Here is a 22,320-nt window from a genome sequence, read left to right on the forward strand (position 1 = left end):
ACTGGCAAATCCAGGACCAAAGACAGATTCTGGAAAATTTTGAAGTCTTAACTAGGTAACATCATTCACATTTTGCATATAAATAAATAAAAAAATTTTTTTTACAGCATTTGTAAAGTGTAATAGTATAATCCTATGCTGATCCTTACATCAAAATTCTCTGTTTATATTTGTGATGGTGAAAACTGGCAGAAACTAATCATTGAGCTGCTTAAAAGCTTTTAATATTTATACAAGAAAAGGAAGAAAAGATTCCAATACAATGTCTGAATCCAAAAAGTTGGTGTGCATAGATTTGGGAAAGATAGGGAACATGGCATAATTTTTGTTAACAGTCTCTAACCTAATTTTCCTTTTACCAGGGCATGGATGATTTGCAAGTCAGATCAGCAGCTACAGATATATTTTCTTATCTAGTAGAGTTTAGTCCATCCATGGTCCGAGAATTTGTAATGCAAGAAGCCCAGCAGAGTGATGATGTAAGTAATAATTCTCTGATTCTATGTGAATTACCTGTAGTGTTTGCATACTATGGAGAAAAAAGTATAACTACAATCTAAATCTTTAATGAGGCAGAATAGATTTCTGATCAACTGTGACTTCAGCAAGCCCAGAATATGTGGCATTTGATTTGTTTATTGTAAAAACTGTATTCAAACTTGAGTTGAGATAAATAGATTATAGTAGAATCAAGTTCTTCAAAAAAAATTCAAGTGCTAATGATATGTAATTTCAAGCCCCTTAGGTCAGGCACTTCTAGTGTAACTAACAAGTTGCCTTCACTTGTTCAAATGTGTCTTTTTTTTCCATGTGAATAAATGTTTAATAATGAGACCAATGTGTTTTCCCACCACAGAAATACTTAAACTTTCCCCTTAAACTCTTTTAAGAACAAAATGAACATATAGCTACAATTTAAAGTACTCTTTCTTATATCAAATATGTTTTAGTGTTAAACAGAAAATAAATATAATTATGTTCCATCATAAAGAAGATTTTGATTTCTATTGTTAATTTGATCCTTGTTATGAGTTACTATTGAATTAAACTGCAGTTGTTTATGTTTTGTGTTTAATCTCATAATGTCTCCTTAGATATTTTTACATTCTTTGTTAGATATTTCCAGTGGTTTTTTTTTTTTCCCAAGATTTTATTTATTTATTTGAGAGAGAGAATGAGAGATAGAGAGCACGAGAGGGAAGAGGGTCAGAGGGAGAAGCAGACTCCCCGCTGAGCAGGGAGCCCGATGCGGGACTCGATCCAGGGACTCCAGGATCATGACCCGAGCCGAAGGCATTCGCCCAACCAACTGAGCCACCCAGGTGCCCGCAGTGTTTTTTTTTTTTTTAAGCAATTTTATTTTAGAATCAGTTTGAACTAATGTTACAATTTTAGGCAGTAGAAAAGAAATAGAAGAAATCTTTATGTTAAGTATATTTTAAGGTTTTTTTTTTTAACCCAAATGGTGCTAAATCTGACTTTAAAGAAATAAATACCTAGTTTGTTAATCAGTTTATAATCTCACCGTTGGTATGTGTATTTTTGTGCCATCCTGTACAGAAGGTAACTTTGAATTTAACACTCTTAATTGCTGCATTCTCAGTGATGTGTGTGATTAAGGGCACTCATTATAAAATCTCTTCAGATTGTAAGAATAGGATTCTTTTTTTTTTTAAGATTTTATTTATTTGAGAGAGAGAGAATGAGAGAAAGAGACAGGATGAGAGGGGATAGGGTCAGAGGGAGAAGCAGACTCCCCGCTGAGCAGGGAGCCGGGTGCGGGACTCGATCCAGGGACTCCAGGATCATGACCTGAGCCGAAGGCAGTTGCTTAACCAACTGAGCCACCCAGGCGCCCAAGAATAGGATTCTTAACTCTGAAAGCTTTTATTTCTGTTTTTATTAGAAATATTTCCTTGTTTACATTTAATTGACAAATGAGACTTAGAGAAGCAGTTACTGATATTTAACTATGGTCCCTTTCTCAGTTTTCTTTTTTTATAATCATAGTCTTCAAGGTCTTTCATTTCCCTGAATTTTCTGAGATCTAGCAGTTTAACAATTTAAAAATTTTGTTGCGTTGGGGCGCCTGGGTGGCTCAGTCGTTAAGCGTCTGCCTTCGGCTCAGGTCATGATCTCAGGGTCCTGGGATCGAGCCCCGCATCGGGCTCCCTGCTCGGCGGGAGGCCTGCTTCTCCCTCCCACTCCCCCTGCTTGTGTTCCCTCTCTCGCTGTGTCTCTCTCTGTCAAATAAATAAAATCTTAAAAAAAAAAAAAAAAAGATAAAAATTTTGTTGCGTTAAAGTAATTGAGTTGCCCACAAAAGAGGATAAATTTTTTTTTCTTTTGCTTTAAAATTAAGGATTCTACATGCCAAATTCTTTGTTGAGTTCCTGGTAACCTTTAAAAAGAAAAGACTTACCTGTGTATTTGGTGGGCACTTGCTATTTTGATGCCCTTTTAAAGTAAATTGACAGCATTCAAACTTTCTTTCCAGTTATTATGGAGCAGATTTAGTTTTAGGAACCTGGATTACACATTAAAATACATTTTGAGCAAAAGGAAATACTAACATTTTTTACTATAGTCATTATTTCTTTCTAAGCTAGATGGATAGATTTAGCAATAATTACTGTCTTTTTGTTATGCCACAGATTTCACGTATTTTTATGCTAATGTCCTTTGAAACATTTAGTAAAACTTATTTTAGAATCTGACTGGGTAAGTAACGCGGCTATTACTGAACCACTTATTTTGGCAGGTATTTTCACTGTATTTCTCATTTAAGAATAAACTCATATGTTAATTTTTTAAGATATGATAATAGCATTGGGGTTATTTTTTTAAGAATCCTTATTTTGTAAAGTTTTATACTGAAATACTTAACAGAATTATATGTGGTGTTTATAGTAATTCTGGAAGATGAAATTTGCCATAATAAAGTTAAAAATACATAAGCTAATCTCTGTGGGTTAACTGATATTTTAACTGTTTGATGTTATTGAACATATTATGTTTCTTAAATTTGCATCCATTTTTTAACTTCTTGTTTTGAAGTAATATTTAATTTACAGAAAAGTTATAATAATAGTACAAAGAACTCCCATATACACTTCACCCAGATTCCCCAGTTGTTAATGTTTTATCTCTAATTTGCTTCTGCTAAATCATTGAAGAATAAAGCACAGAAATGATTGCACAGTGCCTTTTTACCAGTATCTACTTCACTGTCTATTATAATTATCAAAATCAGGATATTAGCATTTTTACAGTACTAACATCTAACTGCAGTCCTATCTAAGATTTTGTCAGTTGTCCCAGTAATGTTCTTTTTAACTAAGACACAACTGAAAATTTTCTTGTCTAGTATCCCAACAATTTGGATTTGTCTTATATATCCTCATGATTTGAGTTAGGTTGTATCTTTGTGTCAGGAATGGTACAGAAGTAATGTTTACTTCAGTGCATCACATCAAGAATTCCCTCAACTTTAAAAAATGAGCTTAAAGTTTTTTTATTCAGACTGTTTTGCTGTTTCACAGACTTGAGAAATTGGACCATAAAGTTCTGTAGAATTTGAAGAGCTGTTTTTGCTTTCTTCTGACATGTCAGATGGATTAAAAGAAGTATTGTTTTTCTCATTATTTTAGCCCTCATTCAAGTTGCTGCAGAACAAATTTCATGTGCATTTTTAAAATAATTCTTACATTTAAAGAACAAAGATGTTTCCAGAACATCCATCAGTTTTTATTCTACTTCAGAATAATGTTCCTGCTCCTGTCATTCTTTCTTTTCCTCTTATTTACTATATTTATGGAATCTAAGATAACATGGATGCTAATATTTTCTTGATCTTACCTGAAAGTGTTAGTGGAAAATTTCATTTTACTTTGTCATGCTTTCTAATTGGCTGGTAACTGTCTAATGCCATAGATTATAAAATGTATCTTAATATCAAGAAGTTGAAAGTTTTAAGAAATCTTAGAAGCAATGAAATAAGTATGTTCTTTATCTTTCCCAGCCAGAAAGTAGAGAGGCCAACTGATAACCTGGATAATCTCTCAATTCCTTATGTAGGTACCTAGAACTTCCCCTCTGTTGCTGATTATTTTTTACAATATAGCAAAATTCTTAAACCTACAAAAATGTACTTTAAAAACCATTATGTGCTTCTAAGAATAGTATGAGGTTGGAGTGTGATGAAACCAATGGGAGTATCATTTCTCTAAAACTTTGATTTAGAAATAACTAAAACCTTGAAAAATCTCTCGGAAACCTTGGTTAAACTCACTTAAATGTTGCTCTTTAGGTAAAGGATAGCAAACTTTCTTTAAAAGGCCAGAAGATAAGACTTGATGAGCGCTATGGTGTCTGTTGCAGTTACTCAACCCTGCCATTGTAATATGAATTGTCCGAAGATGGTGTAGCTATGTTCCAGTAAATGTTTTACCATAAAACTTTATTTACAAAGTAGGCAACCAGCAAAGTGGTCTTGTGGTTTGCCAACCCCTAACTTAGACCCCTTTCTCAGAATATTTCAGGACAGTGGGGGGGCATTTAAAGGCTGACTCTGAATTAAAGTTTGTAGTTGCAGAAGCTGCTATGGTGGTGTAAAAAGAAGTTAAAAGAGAGGACATAGGAATAAGCAGACTTCAATGGAAAGGAGGTCATTGGGCCCTCTTAAGACTATAAATTTAAGGGAAGGTGGAGAAAAAAATTTTGTATATACATATATATATAAATTTAAGAGGGTGTTCTCTAGATTTTGGTGCTCCGGCATTGACACATATTAACTGGAGTTACTCTGTAATGGTTTATTTGCACATCAAGTCATTTGATTTTAAGAAGGAATTTTCCAGTAGTTTTTCTTATATCTTCACTATTTAGCTGCACTTACTTGAGCATAAGTTTTTTTCTAGCCTGAGTAATGCCATTGTTGGAGAAGCAGGTTAAGGAAAACTGGATTTGTATGTGCAGTATTTTAATGGTACCAGTAAGGAACTCCTGCAAACAGTTAGAAATAAGACAGTTCAACTCAAGCTGGCTTGAATTTTGAAAGAGTGGTCCAACTTACAGTGATTTTCTATTCCATTTCCTGTGTTCTGCCATTGGAGAAACAGGTATGGGAGAGTTAATAAGGTCACTTGGATAGTGTATATCTTAGATGGCTGTACTGCAGTTAGAGAGGCTGGGTCCTTTGTTTCAGCTGTTCCTTCTGTTCAGAAGGGCTTGCTTTATTATGTTAAGAAATGAAACATGCCTTACAGACAACATATAATGTTGATAATACTTTTAGTTCATTGATGTATGTTCAACCATTCATTAATTGTTTTGAACTATTTGTTCATTGTTTCTGAAAAATACCATTACTTTTGAGTGGATGTAGTCATGTATTGTAGTAGACTAATTTTAATTATTTACTGAGGTGGGTGTACCTCTGGAAAAAGACTGTCTTGCTGTTCCATACTGCTCGGTGGGGCAGAATTTCTATAAATCTGTGGTGAATTCTAGTATTTTAGCAATTGATTTTTACTTAGTTTGGCAAGATCCAGTAATACAATAATTGTAATAATAATAATAGAGCCTGACATGTATTCTAAGGCTTATCTCATTTTTTCCCATCTTTTTGTCTTTTACTGGCCAGTGTCTACTGTCTTACCAACTGTAGTTTCATATATTTTGTCCAGCTTTTTGTTGTTGTTCCAGGTAAAAACTAAATCTAGTTCCTGTCACTCCATCTTGACCAAAAGCAAGTCTGATTTCATATGTATTTTCAGAGCAGATTTTAGTGCAGAGGTCTGACTCTTATTACAGAATTAGAATATTTGTAGATTCCTGTCTCTTTTGTGTTTTCTTTACTAAATTATTTTTCATTCCAGTGACACTTAAGAGCAGTAAAAAACCTATCTGACACAAGGATTTAGAAGCCAGCTTCTTTAAAGACTTTTGTATCATTGCATGTGGCAATTCGTATTTTGATTGTGAGAAATTCCCATATTTTGACCTTTTCTCCCCTGCATCTTTTTTTTTTTTTTGGTCTAAGTCTGATTATCCTGCTTTTTTTCTTTTTCTTTAACAACGAAACTATAATAATAGGTTTGAAGAGTGCTGTTTAGTTTCTGTGATGATGGAAATGTTTATTCTGTAACCACAAGGTAACCACGTGCTACCTGTGGCTACCAAGCACTTAAAATGTAGGTAGTGTGACTGAGGAATTACTAGTTTTAATTTTAAACTGCCTAATGTGGCAAGTGGATACCATGTTAAACAGCACAGGATTAGAATATTTTTTACCTACACAGCCAGTCTAAGGAGTGAATCTTTTATCTTACAACCATTCTAAACAAAGGATGTCTTCGTCAGGTCTCTGTTTTAGAAGGATAGTTCTAACAGCATTGTGGAGGAGAGATAACTGGAGAAGGAAGACCTGACCTATGACAGAAGAAAGTAGGAGAATAAGGAATTAAGGTATTACTTAGGAATGGGTTTGGTTTCATATATCAGAAAAACCAGGAGTGGCATCAGCAAGATGGCAGAATAGGAAATTCCAGGTCTTGTCCCCACAACAGAAACCGATTTAACAACTATTAACAGACACAAATACCTCCATGCAACTTCTAGAGTCCAGGTTATAGGTTACAGCATTTTAGTGCAGCACAGAAATGAGAAAAGATGCATTGAAAAGGGTAAGAACAGTTTCACTTTATCCTTGTCACTTCTCCCCAAGTCAGCATAGCACAGTACTGAGAGAGATCCCTCTGGGCCCACAGATTCTCTCATGGGAAAAGGGAGAACAAAGAGAGAGTCTGAGTGACATCCCCAGCCTTTCAGAATGCTACCCATGAGGGCCATTTCTTTCAGGTCCTACCCAGAGCAGTGAGGGTATCACCTTGTAATAGCTAAGAACAAAGAAAAGGAGCAGGGGCTCTCAACACCACCACACACATCTCAGTAGCTGGTCCATGTACCCCAGTAATGAACCCCATCAGCTGACTCAACCAAAATCTCTGACTGGTGAAGAACTTTCCCTGCCAAAGCCAGTCTGTAAGGACAAAGAGCTAACTGCTTCTCTAGATGGGCAGACATCAGTGCAAGATTACAAAGATCAGGAAAACTTGACACCACCAAAGCAAAACAAAATAAAACTATCATAACTGACCCTAAGATAATGGAAAACTGAACTGGCTGACAAAGAATTCAAAATAATTATCTTAAAGAAGTTCAGTGAGTTGCAAGAGAACACAGATAACTAAATGAAATCAGGAAAACAGTACATGAACAAAATGAGAAGTTCAGCAGAGACAAAGTATTAAAAAAGAACCAGAAGAGGGGTGCCTGGGTGGCTCAGTCAGTTAAGTGTCTGCCTTCGGCTCAGGTCATGATCCCAGAGTCCCAGATCGAGTCCCATGTTGGGCTCCCTGCTGAGCTAGGGAGCCTGCTTCTCCCTCTCCCTGCTGCTCCCCTTGCTTGTTCTCTCGCTCTGTCAAATAAATAAATAAAATCTTAAAAAAAAAATTCTAGAGCTAAAGAACACATTGACTGAGGAAAAAAAAAAGGCAATAAACAGCTTCAACAGTAGACTCAGTCAAGCAGAAATAAAAATCAGAGAACTCAAAGACAAGCCATTTGAAATTATCCAGTCAGAGAACTAAAAGGAAAAAGAATGAAAAATAGTGGAGAAAGCATTCATGAATTACAGGACACAATAAAGAAAAACAGTATACACATTATGGTACCCTCAAAGGAGAAAAGAAAGGGGCAGAAGCCTATTTAAAGAAATAATGGCTAATAGCATCAAATCAGGGGAGAGATATGGTCATCCAGGTACATGAAATTTATATGTCCTCAAATAGATTCTATCCAAAGAGGTCTTCACTAAGACACATCACAATAAAACTGTCAAAAGTCAAAGACAAAGAGAATTTTTAGGGTGGCAAGACAAAAAACAAAAACACCCCAAAAAAACAAAAACCCTCATCACATACAAGGGAACTCCCATAAGTCTCAGCAAATTTCTTAGCAAAAACCTTTCAGGCTAGGAAAGAGTGAGTTGATATATTCAAAGTACTGAAAGAAAAAACCAACCGAGAATACTTTACCTGGCATCACTAGACCTGCCTTACCAGACATGCTTAAAGGGAATTCTTAAAGTTAAAAAATAAAAGAATACTAAACAGCTACAAGAAAGCATTTTGAAAGTGTAAATCTCACTGGTGAAGGTAAATATATAGACAGATACAGAATAACATAATACTCTATTCATGGTGTATAAATCACTTTTAACCTCGTATAAAAGGTAAAAGACAATATTAAGAATAACTATAACTATAAAAATTTTTAATAGATACACAATATAAAAAAATAAATTCTGGGACACCTGGGTGGCTCAGTTGGTTAAGTGTCTGCCTTCGGCTTGGGTCATGATCCCCGAGTCCTGGGATCGAGTCCCGCATCGGGCTCCTTGTTCAGTGGGGAGCCTGCTTCTTCCTCTGTCCGCTGCTCCCCCTGCTCGTGCACTCTCTCTCTCTGACAGATAAATAAAATCTTTAAAAAAATTTTTTTAAATAAATATAAAATAAATTCTGACATCAATAACATAGTATGTAGGTTGGAAGTAAAAGTGTAGAGTTTGTTTGCAATTGCTGATGAGATATTAATATTCAAAATATGTAAGGAATTCCTGCAACCCAGTAGCAAAAAGACAAACCAATTTGAAAATGGGCAAAGGGACTGAACAGACATTTCTCCTAAGTACACACACATCTATTAGGATGGCTAGTATCAGGGTTGTAGGAGAAGGTAGTCTCCACAGGAGTTAAAGTTACTTGTAATTTTCGCTTGTTGGAAGAACTTGAAGGACAAGAGGTAGTAGGCAATGGCACTGTCATTTACACATAAACCTCGAGTATCCAAAATAGAATTCAGGTTTACAAGGTGAAAGCATGGAGAGAAGAGTCATGCTGTGGAAGCATGTGTGTTTCTGAAAAGTAAAAAATCTCAAGAAGGAAAAACAGAAATGGCATGCTTTATCCATCTTGCTTAGTGAAAGAGCTTCAGGTGAAACTGTCTGAAGTAGCAGGTACAATGAATATTTTCACAAATTGTGTTAATTTTTGAAGTGGTATGGGTGCTGACTATAGTAGTATCAAAAACATGTCCAGGATTGTTTCTATAACTGTATTTATAATAAAAAAGTGTTGTGGGGGAGGTCGATGAATTTCTGTTAAAAGCTGTTCCTGCGTGTTACATGTAACAAACATGGTAAATATTTGTTTACAGTCTTTGACAAACCATGCATTTAAGTGCAATCAGCAGAAAGGAAATAGGTAAATGGATATGTAATTTTGAGATTAAAGTTAGTCTTAAAATGTAAATAAAATGTGGAACATGTCCTCAAAAAAAAAAGTATGGCTAATATAAAAAAATAAAGATGACAAGTCTTGACAAGGATGTGGAGAAAAGAAGAGTCCTTGTACACTGATGATGGGGATATATTGGAGCAGCCATCATGGAAAACAGATGGAAGTTCCTCTAAAAATTAGACTACCATATGATCCAGCAATCTTGCTTCTGTCCATAAATCCAAAAGATCTTAAAGAGATATCTGCCCTCCCATGTTCATTGCAGCAGCATTCACAGTAGTCAAGACATCTGAGCAACCTCAGTGTCCATCTGCAGATGAATGGATAAATTTGTCATATATGTACAGTGGAACATTATTCACCCTTAATGAAAGGAAGTCCTGCCATTTTTTACAACTTCGATGAACCTAGAGGACAATTTGCCAAGTGAACTAAGCCAGACACAGAAGGAAAAATACGTGATACTTCTTATATGAGTAATACAGACTCATAGAATCAGAGAATAATGGTACTTGCCAGGGGATGGGGAATGGGGGAAATGGGGAAGATATTAGACAAAGGGTATAGAGTTTCGGTTATACAGGATGAGTAAGTTCTAGAGATCTACTGTACAGCATAGTACCTATAGTCAAGAATATTATATACTTAAAATTTTGCTGAGAAAGTAGGTATTATGTTAAGTGCTTTTGTCACACAAAAAAAGAAAAACCAACTTAGAACAGTTTTACCTAATGAAAGTTTTATTCATGTCACAAGTCATGAAGCAGCTCCATGATGCCCTTAACTATACAGCTCATGATGCCAAAAGACTTTCATCTTTTGAGTCAGTCATCCTCATTTTCTGGTTTTAATGTCTGTTACTTTGAGATTGCTCTTCCACCTCCAGGAATAAGAAAGGCAGCAAAATAATGGAGAAGGCTAGAAAGCTTTTGTGTTTTATTTTAAAGCACTTTCCTGGAGGTTCCACTTAGCAATTTCTACTTGGATTTCTTTGGCCAAAAGTAGGTTACCCTTAGCAGTGAAGGATGCTGGGAAATTGTGTTTTCGCTGAGTACATTGCCTCTGAACAAAATTTGGGCTCTGCTAGCAAAACAAAGAAAATAGAGACTAAGTTGGCATCTTGTAGTATCAGCCACACAGTCCCCCTCTCTAGCTACCTAACTTTCATACATACTTTTCTTTCCTCGCTCACCTTTCCCTCAAGGGAGATAAATCAAGTTTCCATTCCCTTTTGTATCCAGTGCCACATCCAGAATATTTAGAGTATTAGGTAGTCCTTTTCAAGTCCAGATAAGACTCCTAGTGTTTCGGTGACCTATAAACAAAAAGATTATTTATCTGCCCCCAACATCACAACGAAACTGCTTTTGTTTGGGAAAAGGGAGAGCATACATATAGCAGTCATTCGTTCATAACTATGATGCACTGTTCCATCAGGTATTTGTTGAATAGCAGTAGCTTAGACTCTGTCCCACGAGGTCCTTGATTAACGAAACCAGCTGTCTCTAAAGAATTCCTCCTTGCCTATTTTTTTCCAAAGCCTTTCTTCTCTCAGGATATTATCAGCTGTGGCCACATCTGAGTTGGGCAATAGAAGATGCCTTTCCTCCAAGGATATATATAATCTTCATAGTCTGCTTTCTATTGGTGTGAGTTCTCTCGCCCAGTGGTGGTCTTAAAGATGGAAGTCATGGACCTTTGTTTATTTTAAAACTTTCTTGACAATTAAGCTTCCTCAACTATTTAGTAGGCTTCCAAACTATTTGCTTCTTAAGGATTTTAAAGATGTTACCCAGGCATAATCTCTTTTTTTTTTAAGATTTATTTACTTATTAGAGCACGTGCCCGAGCCGTGGGAGGGGCCAAAGGAGAGGGAGAGAATCTCAAGCAGACTCCCCACTGAGCACAGAGCCCAGCTGGGGGGCTCAGTCTCACAACCCTGAAATCATGACCTGAGCCAAAACCAAGAGTCAGACGTTCAACTGACTGAGCCGTCCAGGTGCCCCATATTCAAGCATAATCTTTGAACCTAGAGATGTCAATTTATCTACTGACCTCTGTGCCCTTCCTATCTGAAGCCTGGGAGAATCTTAAAATGTTCTAAAGAATAGCATTCGATGGTGCATATACCTCTCTCTGGCAGGGAAGTCTTACAGGCCTTTGAGAAAGGCAGTTCTTTTCTTACCTCTTTCACCATGAAATATATAAATCAGCTTTTTTCAGTTCCACAAGTCACTAAATTATGGGACTGAGTTTGGCATTGATACTGATGGAAGCAGGGTTTATGAGAAACTGCCTGTAAGAGAAGACCAGAGCAAAAAGTTTGAAATGAAATGAAATGACATTTCAGTGTATGAGCTATACCTTAAGAAGTATTTCTTGCTACTCTGATTTTATTTAGCTGTAACCTAAATTCATCATTTATTATTTTTTGTGCCTAGTTTTGAATGAATGAACTTATGAAAGATGATTATATATAATTCAGCAAATTATCAGATATTCCAAAATATCTGTTTTATATCCAAACCAGCAAATTAACTGGTAGAATGTAAGTAGTACACGTTGACATAAATGTAAAGTAAATGCCATAGCACTGATCTGAAGAAAGTTTATTGGCTGACACCTTTTTGTAATATCTTAATATTTTTCATGAGTTAAGCTTTGCTGATCATGCCAGAATAAAAAAGAACAGCAGATTAATGTGGAATCTACCTTTTTCTTCTAATTGAAATGAGGCTTGTGTCTGGATTTATTAATTAGCTCTGTGAATTTTATTTCATAATTCGTAATTCCTCTTTGAAGACATTTTATTCTGTTTCTAATGCCATGACAGAATTGATTCATTGGTGTTCAAATTTTGAAACATGGTAGGGGTGAGGGTTCTAATTTTAAGCAGCTAAGTCACTGTGACGTGCTTTTGTTGGTTCTTAATGGAATTGAAGAACACAAACAACTTTACAGGGAAATATTTTTGAAAACCACAGTATGTTAAGTTTAGAGGGGCTAGCACAACAAAATAATAACAAAAAGTGCTTTATAGTGGGGGGCACCTGTGTGGCTTAGTCAGTTCTGTCTGCCTTCTGCTCAGGTCATGATCCCTGGATCCTGGGATGGAGTACCTCATCGGGCTCTCTGCTTAACGGGGAGTCTGCTCCCCCTGCTCGTGCAAGTGCACACTCTCTCTCTCTCTCCCTCTGACAAATAAATAAATAAAATCTTTTTTTAAGTGCTTTATACCGAAGATTTATTTTTATTACTTTACAGAATTCTCCCAATTTAAGAAATTTATCTTCATTGCATGCAGTTCCCTTATTTCATCTCCTTCAGTTACTACCTTTCTTCCCCCAATAATAAACATATTCTCAAATCACCAGAGTTGCTGTCAAAACTTTTTTCTTTGACTTGAGCAGTCACTTTGTACTGTACTTCAGTTTCCAAGATTTCTTAAAAATACAGGCAAAAAGGCAAATTTTGTGTCTGCAAGCTGCTTTGTAGTTTCTTAGTTAAGACCCAAAAGCATGCAACCTAATGCATTAGATTATTATGATTAGATGCATTAGATTATTATGTAACACAGTGTGCACGCACTTGCCTCCTGTGGAGAGTTGTATACTGGGTTTTCCCACTTTTTTGCTGGAAAGGATTTTCTCATTTGAAGCTCAGATAATCTGTGTTTTAGGGTCAGATGATGTGTGATCTTCCTTATTCAGTCAACTTGTAAATTCGTATCTGAGGCTGAAACCTAGAATGAGAATCTGTCAGAATCTCCAGTGAACAAGAATCACTGGTGAATGATTTTGTTTTCCACTTCCCTACATTCATGTTGCAGCTGTAGGGTGCTCTGCTTTTTTTAGTGGGCTTTTTTCACTCTAGTGTGTTTATAGAACTTTGAAAAATACTAGAAACATGAAAGTTTAAGTAAGTTCATTTATACTTTGGTTCTGATTTTGTTCTTTCAGCTGGTATATTTGTTTTATATCCAAACCAGTTCTAATGGAAATGCATTTTCTTTCAGGATATCCTTCTCATTAATGTAGTAATTGAACAAATGATCTGTGATACTGATCCTGAGCTAGGAGGTGCTGTTCAGTTAATGGGACTTCTTCGTACTTTAATTGATCCAGAGAACATGCTGGCTACAACTAATGTAAGAAGTTATTCTGAGATAAAGATGTTTTGGTCTAGTCAGTTTTAGAGGATTTAAGATATGATAAATTATATATAAATACATAAATTATATGTAAATATAAAATCTTTTTAAATGTGTACATTTAATTAATTAATTTATTTATTTATTTTAAAGATTTTATTTACTTATTTGACCGAGATACAGCGAGGGAGGGAACACAAGCAGGGGGAGTGGGAGAGGGAGAAGCAGGCTTCCCGCTGAGCAGGGAGCCTGATGCGGGGCTCAATCCCAGGACCCTGGGATCATGACCTGAGCCGAAGGCAGATGCTTAACGACTGAGCCACCCAGGTGTCCTGTAAATTTGTACAATTTTTAAAAATAATGAATACTTGAGTATTTGTACACTTGGTATCCAAGTAGCTGTGGTGTTCCTGTAGCAGTTATTTGTGGCAAAATACAAGATTGTAATCTGCGAAAATCTTAGTGAAAAACGTTAGCATTTCTATTTATGGTCCTTGGCCTCATTCCTAAAAATTAATACACAACAGGATGCATATATGTAACACTGCTGAAATGTAAACAGTAAAAATGGCTAAGATGGTAAATTTTATAAAGTTACATGTTCTTTAATCATAATGAAAAAAATTAATACATACTGAATGATCCTTCTGCATAGTAGAAGTCATTCAGAAAGACTTATAGAAGTATTCCAAAATATTAATAATTGTTGTCTCAAAATGCTGGGAAACTCCCTCATATTTAAAGAAGAATATGTATGTTGTTTTTAAATCATTACTTGTTTTTTCAAGACCATTGTATAAAAAATAGTGGCCAAAAAAAGGGACTGTTTTCCAAATTTCCAAATAATTTTTAAAATTTAAAAAATAGATCTAAATTCTATCCTGTTTCAGATGACTTGATAAATCAATTTGGTGTTTTTTCATATTTGGATATGCTATGAATGGAGTTTCAGATTTGAATATGTGTGGATATGGACTTTCAGATTTTCATCAGTTAAGTTGCTCCTCTCACATTGCTTGATAGATTCTTCATTGCATTTCAGGTCACAAGCATATTAGAAAAAAATTCTTCTGAATAATTTTCTCCAGAAAAATTTTTTATATCTTTTCATTTTAATTTAGTAATATGAAATAGACTTGATTTTTCAGTTCTGCAGAAATACGATTAAGATGAATATAACTAGTTTTTTGGTGCTCTCATGGTATCTTAAAGTATCTGTTGTATATGACCTGCATTAATTCTTAAAGATATTTTATTAAAAGATAATAAAATATTTTTTTAATTCTGTATGTTTCAGAAAACTGAAAAAAGTGAATTTCTAAATTTCTTCTACAACCATTGTATGCATGTTCTCACAGCACCGCTTTTGACCAATACTTCAGAAGACAAGTGTGAAAAGGGTAGGGTGTCTTACTTATCTGCTTATGATTTCCATTTTTAAAGAGTGAAATAAGTAGTATAATAGGCTGTCTACTCAGTGCTTTATATGACAGGGAAATTACTACTGAAAAATTTAAACTGCGGTACAAAATCATAATTTCCCTTTTTTCAGAGGGACTATGTTAGAGAATGACACAGAAAATGTAGCAAAAAGTATTACACCTTGAGGAAGAGAAATATAAACACTTTAACAGAAGGGGATTATTCTCAAAACTGTTAATTACCTAGAGGGGGTAAGAGTAAACAGTATTTTACCTACATTAGAAAATCCAAGGGAACCATCATTTTGGAGAATAATTTGGCAATATAGTACAAGCTCTTTAATTTCACAACATAAGGATCAAAAGTTGGTGGGTTAATCAAAAAAGTTGGTTAAAGCAGAGAACAGTTTAAAAAAATAAACTCTGTAAACATTCTAAATGCTGACTCATTTGCTGATATTTTGTATAAGGGCAAGCCTTTTTTTTTTTTAGTGTATTTTTTTATTGTATTTCCATGTCATCTTTCATGCATAAACTACATTCATAATTCATCAGCTCCAACACTGGTTTCTAGACTGTATTCAACTTAGCCATAGATACTACATTTTTATATTTCATCAGTCTGTGATATTTAAAGTATGTAATCATACTGCCAATGATAATTAGTGTAAACAAAGGACTTTTTGATAAGCATACAACTCAACTGGTGAAATGAGAAATGGGCGGGATGGGGGGATTTTCTCTGAGAGTGTTGGTTAATCTGATGAGTCATTTTAAAAGGGAGTCAATTAAAGAGAATGCTTACTAAACTAATTAGGTTGTAAAAATGGGCACACCTTACATAATACCATCAATTCAATTTCTGAATATATCCTAGGGAACATTTATGCATATACATGACGGGTACAAGAATATATAAGAAAATAAAGAACACGTGATATAGTCATAGTGGAATACTATATAGCAGTTAAAACAACTGAATTTTAATCTGTCAACTAGTTCTTGAAAATATAAAGTTGGGTAAAAAAGCATTTGGCAGAATGTTTTCATACAGAATGGTTTCATTTGTATAAATTAAAATAAATGCATTTTTAATCTTTATTTTAAAATAAAACACTTCCAGCGTACAGAAATATTTAGATAATTGTATAACAGACACCCATATATTTCCTGTTGACTTTATCAAAACTAACTTGCCCTATCTTTTTCTCAAATATTTTTGAAAAGAAAATAAATTACAGATATTGTTAGTTTCCTGTGCACCCCTTCACATTCTCACTTCACCCCATCTCTCAAGGATGCTGAATTTGAAGTTTATCACCCCATGTCTGTTTATATTATTACGACAAGTATAATGTATTATTTTTCATGTTTCCAAGCTTGATATGAATTGATTTCTGTTGTACACATTATTCTGCATTTTTTTTCCCTTACGTAATGCGTTTTTAAAATCTATCCATATTGATACCTGGAGTTCTTATTTATTTTTAAATCTTGCATAATATTCTCTATGAGTATGTTATAATTTAGCCATCCTGCTTCTAATGTACATTTAAGTTTCTAGTTTTTGCTATTACACATGATGCTGCCTTAGACATTTGTGTTTTTCCCTATGCAAATGTGCTCTAAAATATGTGCCTAAAATTCAGAACTTACAATGTCCTCCTTATTTTTTTAAAACTTCAAGGCATAAATTATCATTGTTAACATGTTATTCTGGAGTTTAAGAAATTCCTATATAGAGACCTATCCTAATTGTTGGGGGATGACTAAGAAATAAAAGAAAATGTGTCTTCTCTGGTTGTAACCTCACTTTTTTATCACAATATTTATTGTCTTTTAACAATTCCTCATCTGCACCCAGTTCTGTAAAGGATTGCAGATACAGGTATAATATTTGACTGAAACAACTATTTTTTTGATTGAAGTTTAGTTGACACACGATGCTAATTTCAGTGGACAGTGTAGTAGTTCGACAAGTCTATACATTAAGCACTGCTCAGCACAAGTGTAGCTACCATCGGTCACCCTATGATGCTGTTACAGTACCACTGACTATATGCCCTGTGCTGTGCCTTTAATCCCTGTGACCATACATTCCATAACTGGAATCCCGTGTCTCCCTTCATCCATTTGCCTATCCCTTCACCCCCCTCACAACTAATTCTTAACGGTTATTAGGCAGGTAAAATCACATAATGACCAAAGACATCCTTTGTATGTTGTAAAGGACTAGGAAAATGTGAAATAATTATTACTGAAGTAACCGACTTTAACTTTTTTTATTAGATAATATAGTTGGATCTAACAAAAACAGCACGATTTGCCCTGGTAAGTATAAATTTTTATTTTATGAACTAATATAAATTGTAAGCTTTTTTTGCTCGGAGTATAATGCATTTATTTATACAAGGCTAGGAAAGGCATATTTTTTTTAAAAATTTACCTTTTCCTCTATTGTAAAGGAAAACATTTCATTTTCTCTAATATAAAAATGGAAAACTGGTTGGAATTTTGTTTTTGTTTTTTACTGTAAATTTAGAGCTAGTTTTCTGATTTTTTTTTTTGAAAAGACCTCTGAAAGTTGAGGATTTTAGTTCATTATTTTTGAAACCTAGTAAACTAAGGCCAGCTAGGAACTAGTGTTAGTGTTCGTGACAGCATTATGCTTAGGTATTATTTATGAATCTGACCGTAAGCACTGTTGCTTCTACTTGGAACATGCATACCAGGTATGGGCCTGGGAATATAGAAAATATGCTCTGTGCACCTAGCATCCTGTCTTTTCTATCAGGTTCATCAATGGTCTAGGAGAGCCAGTTTCAAATGAGGAGACCATTCAGAGATTGGATTAGTTAGAGATACTATGATTAGTTTCATGTCCTAATTTGAGAAAGTGAAAACAAGACATTTAATTAAGACTGTAGATCATTGTTACAAAATCTTTTGTGAATAAAATTAGGGAACTGAGGGATTAAGAGAGTTTATTTTTTTTAATGGTGAGGGACTAGTTCAAATACTCGCTATGGTGTTGGCTGTTATACAGATTAGTCTGAAGCAAGTAAAACTCTTTACTTACATTTAACCTAGGAAGGATCTTTTAAATACCAGAACTATATTTTGTATTTTTCATGGCTTTTCTATTATCAAAAGAATGCTGATTTATTCCCAATAGCATCAGAGTTCCACAAAATATTCATGTGTGTAATCTTCTTGAAAAATAAAATAGTCGGGCTAGATTTATTCTCTAAAGCAGTGATTCCAAAATTTCCTCACAGTTTAATATTTTTTGCCTAAAACTTTTAATAAATGTCAGTAATTATTGACATAAGCCCTTTGACATACGTTCAGTTTTGATGTTCAGGAACCAATTTGAAGTCATTTCACTAATGTATACACCAAGGCCTCTTGAGGGAAGAAAAGGTAGTTTATTTTAGTAGGCCTTTCATGGGTATTACACTTTGATGTTAAAAAGATTATTGTTAAAAAATCTCAATGTAATATGTTTCACTTTATATTCACATAGCCAAAAATGTCCTTTCCTTAGAGATGTCTTTAAAGAAAGCATACTAATTTTTCTTGGGAAATTTTGTTGCACAATGTTAGGCAAAAAGCTTGAGGTATTTACTCTTTACTGTGGACCCTTTAATAGGTTCATTAATATTATAATGAAAGTAGCACATACTAAGGAAATATTACTAAGAAGATCTCAGTGCAATGAGGGTTTTCTTACCATGTTTGTAGATTTTTATTTAGGCTTTTTTCCCTCTTAACACTAATAAATATTTTATACAAGAACCTTAGAAAGTATCCATTTAATCAATAAAACTGAATAGTATTGAAGAGTCTGCTAATGGAAAAGTAAAAATCTGTAGCTTCTTTGATATAAAAATGAGGAAGAAATACAAATTTACTTTTGCTCTAAAATATGGGACATAAAACTTTATTATCTTTATTTAGGTGAATTACAATATTTATTTTATTTTCATGTGATGACTTTCTTTGTAGATAATTATCAAACAGCACAGCTGCTTGCCTTAATTTTAGAACTACTCACATTTTGTGTGGAACATCACACATATCACATAAAAAACTATATTATGAACAAGGACTTGCTAAGAAGAGTCTTGGTCTTGATGAATTCAAAGCACACTTTCCTGGCCTTGTGTAAGTAACAATTTAAAAAGAACATTCTTGTAAAGTATTTTAAGGAACAATCGATAGAGATAAAACCCGAAGTTACCCATGTGAATTGATTTATTTTTTAGCAGTATATATGCTATCAAAGAGATGATTATGAGAAGTACTAATCTTTTGTTTTCTTTTATTTAAAGGGCAAGAGGAATAGGTCATGGTGCTTCCCACCCACATATTACTCACATTTAGATTGAATTAGTTTAACTGTTGTGATAAAATACCACGTACGATGACGACATTTCACTAATAGAACAAGTCCTGCTGTCTTTCACATCTGCTTCATCAAATTGTCATTTATAGTGACTTTTTTTATACCTTTGAGATATGGGCCTTCAAATGTTTTTGTGTAATTTGGGTTATTGAACTTGTAAAATAACTTATGAGTAGTCCCCCTCAGTATACCACTTGGACCAACAATGATCAAACTTAAATGCCAGGAGTTGCGTCAGTGTGATTTTTGGCAAACTGTTAAGTTTCCTTTCCTCTTCATAATTTTACCTGCAAATAGAGATAAAGTAACCTCCTTCACCCTCCAAATAAAAAGAGCTTTGTGTGTTTTTTCTGAGCATAAAAATTACGGTTAAAATTGAAACATTTAACATATAGAGAAAAGATTAATCTCCCAACTACTTCTTTTATTTTTAAGGCCTTAAAAGTAGCCACCATTAACTCCACGCACGATTTTTCCTATTCCTTTTTCCACAGCCATACAAATTTATATAAAAATTCACACTTTACAGGTTGTTTTATTTTTATAAAAACAGGATCATATTAACATGCTTCTCAGCTTCTACCCTAGGTGATCAAATACGGTCTCAACTAAATTTTTTTACTAAATGTAGCTGAATAACACTTGATGGAGTGGCTCTTCCACAATTTATTCTGCTGTTCTGTAGTGCACAGATTATGGATTGTTTGGGTATTTTGCCCCTCCAAATAACACTGTAGTAAATAGTTTAGTATATAAATCTTTTAAGTACTGGTTTCTTTATTTCCATAGTATGGATTCCCAATAATCATAATGCCAGGACAAAATGTTTATATAGTTTTAATGTAATGTATCCTTTTAAATTTGAGTTTCACATACAGCCTCCAGATTACTTTCCCAAAAGATTGAAGCACTTGACACTCTTGCAGCACTGTGTTACTGATTCCTAAAATGTTATGAAGAGGATGATGGAAAATGTGGTATTCCATTTATGTTTTAATTTACATTTTCCTTGGCAGTATATTTTCCTGTTTTAGGGCTTTTGAATTTTATCTGTTGTGAATTGCCTATTATCTTTTTCTTAGAGCTCTTTTTATATTAGAGATATTAATTATCACATTTTTGGGGAAAAAATGTCACAGTTTCATTTGTCTTTTGCATTTGCCTTTATAGTATTTTTTAAATATATAACAGTTTCAAGATTCTCTATGATGAAAAATATGTCTATTTTCCTTTTATGAGTTTTGGGGTTTTTGTCTTGCTTAGGAACATCTCCTGTGTCCTAAGATTATACAAATAAAACACTCTCCTCAATTTACTTCTAATATTTTTATTATTTCGTTTTTTACTTATATATGTAATACATTTGAAGTTTGTTTTTATATGTGGTTTGGAGGGTCTTGCTTTGTTTTCTTCCAGAGGGATAGCAAGTTGTGCCAATCCCCTTATTAAATAAACTATATTTTTCTTACTGAATTAAAATTTCTCTGGTTATATAGTAAACTGACATATATATCTTGTGTCTTCTTTCTGAACTATTATTTCTATTTCTAATCTATTGTTTCATTAGATGAGATAAATAGGAAACTTTATTCTTAGGCCACTATAGCCTCTCTCTTGTAAAGTTTAATATCTGCTAAGTCCCTGCTCGCTTTTCCTTTTCATAATTTTCTTGGTTCCTGGACATTTGTTCTTCTATAATAACTTAATAATTTTATCCAGTTCATCATGACCAGATTATGTTAGATTTTTATATTAATTTTGGAAGGATTGATGTTCTCATGATAGGTATTCTTTTCTGGCTTTCTGTAAATAGTTCTTTTGGATGACTGCAGAGTAGTCCTATTTGTGTGGATATATCATAATTGAACAAATCTCTAGTATTTAAATGTTTACATTGCTTTAAGATTTCCATCATTATAAGTAGTGCAGTTGTAACTATATCATATCATTCACCCATTCACCAGCAGTGTATGAGAGTACCTGCTTGTGCACATACTCAGTCTTTTTAATCTTAAATTACTATTTCTTGTCCTGCTACAAAAAGAGGTGATGTTCTAAGTCTAGCACTTCTATTCACACTTGTTTTTTTTTTTTTTTGGTTTTTTTCTTCACACTTGTTTAGTGTTACAGTTATCATACATTTATACCTTATGTGGTCTATTTCAGTTTTATTCTCAGATAATATTTGGAACCTCTTTTGACAGGCACAACTTCTTTTAATGACTTGCCTCTGAATAGTAGGTTAAAATGGGAGACATTTCTTTTCAGTATTTAAAATATGAAAAGCCACATTATACTGCTTGTTTTACTCTATTGTTCTTTTACAAATACAGTCTGATCTGCCACAGTTCATGTTTACCAAAGGCAAAAGAGCTCATAAGCAATTGGTAAAAAAGGGGTAAAACGTATAGGGTTAAAATGTATATGTTACAATATATAGGTAGTGTCGGTTCACAGATGATTTTTCCAAGGCAAAGAGAACTGAAATAGTGGGAGTGGAACTATAGCCTTCCTCAGAAAAAGTAAAAGAACTTCAGCTCTCCTGTTAAGCTGGCAGCAGGAACCCCTTTGGCTTTATTTTCAGAAAATAAAAGAGGTACCTCCCTCCAGAGCTCCCCCTGCAGAGAGGGGAGGCAGCCTTGGGTAGGTTGCAGCACTCCTGTGCCCACCTTCACAACAGACAGCCCTGCACTGGTTCTGAGCTGCCATCACTACATCGTCTGCATGTCTACCTGCGCTGCTCTGAGTACTGCCAGCATTGGCACTTGATGGTTTCTGTGGGGGTTTTTTGATCTTTATACCATGGAGCTACCTGCCTGGGTACTTTATCTCCCAAGTGCCAGTTAACTGGGGTTTTTTTGCTAGCTCTGGCTACGTGAGTTACACAGATTTGAGTGGTCTTTCCCTAACTCTGTTTTTCCTCAAAACCCAATTATTTTTAGTGCACAGTTTTTATTTTAGAATATATACATTACTTTA

The 22,320-nt window shown here is 34.3% G+C and overlaps 1 protein-coding gene across 3 annotated transcripts in view; it reads left to right on the forward strand.

Annotated features, from left to right (window-relative positions):
• The window catches only part of PPP4R3B (protein phosphatase 4 regulatory subunit 3B), a 63,715-nt gene that overhangs the window by 27,958 nt on the left and 13,437 nt on the right, over positions 1-22,320 (forward strand). For 2 of the 3 annotated variants that reach the window (XM_027620726.2, XM_027620725.2), the window contains exons 7-11: positions 363-479; positions 13,378-13,509; positions 14,810-14,912; positions 17,223-17,264; positions 18,942-19,100. In XM_027620726.2, coding sequence (XP_027476527.2) covers positions 363-479; positions 13,378-13,509; positions 14,810-14,912; positions 17,223-17,264; positions 18,942-19,100 — 553 coding nt within the window. The remainder of the gene's footprint in view (positions 1-362; positions 480-13,377; positions 13,510-14,809; positions 14,913-17,222; positions 17,265-18,941; positions 19,101-22,320) is intronic. The other variant, XM_027620727.2, reaches the window with a different exon arrangement.

The sequence above is a fragment of the Zalophus californianus genome, chromosome 8 (genome assembly GCF_009762305.2).
Source record: "Zalophus californianus isolate mZalCal1 chromosome 8, mZalCal1.pri.v2, whole genome shotgun sequence".
Classification (NCBI taxonomy): Eukaryota; Metazoa; Chordata; class Mammalia; order Carnivora; family Otariidae; genus Zalophus; species Zalophus californianus.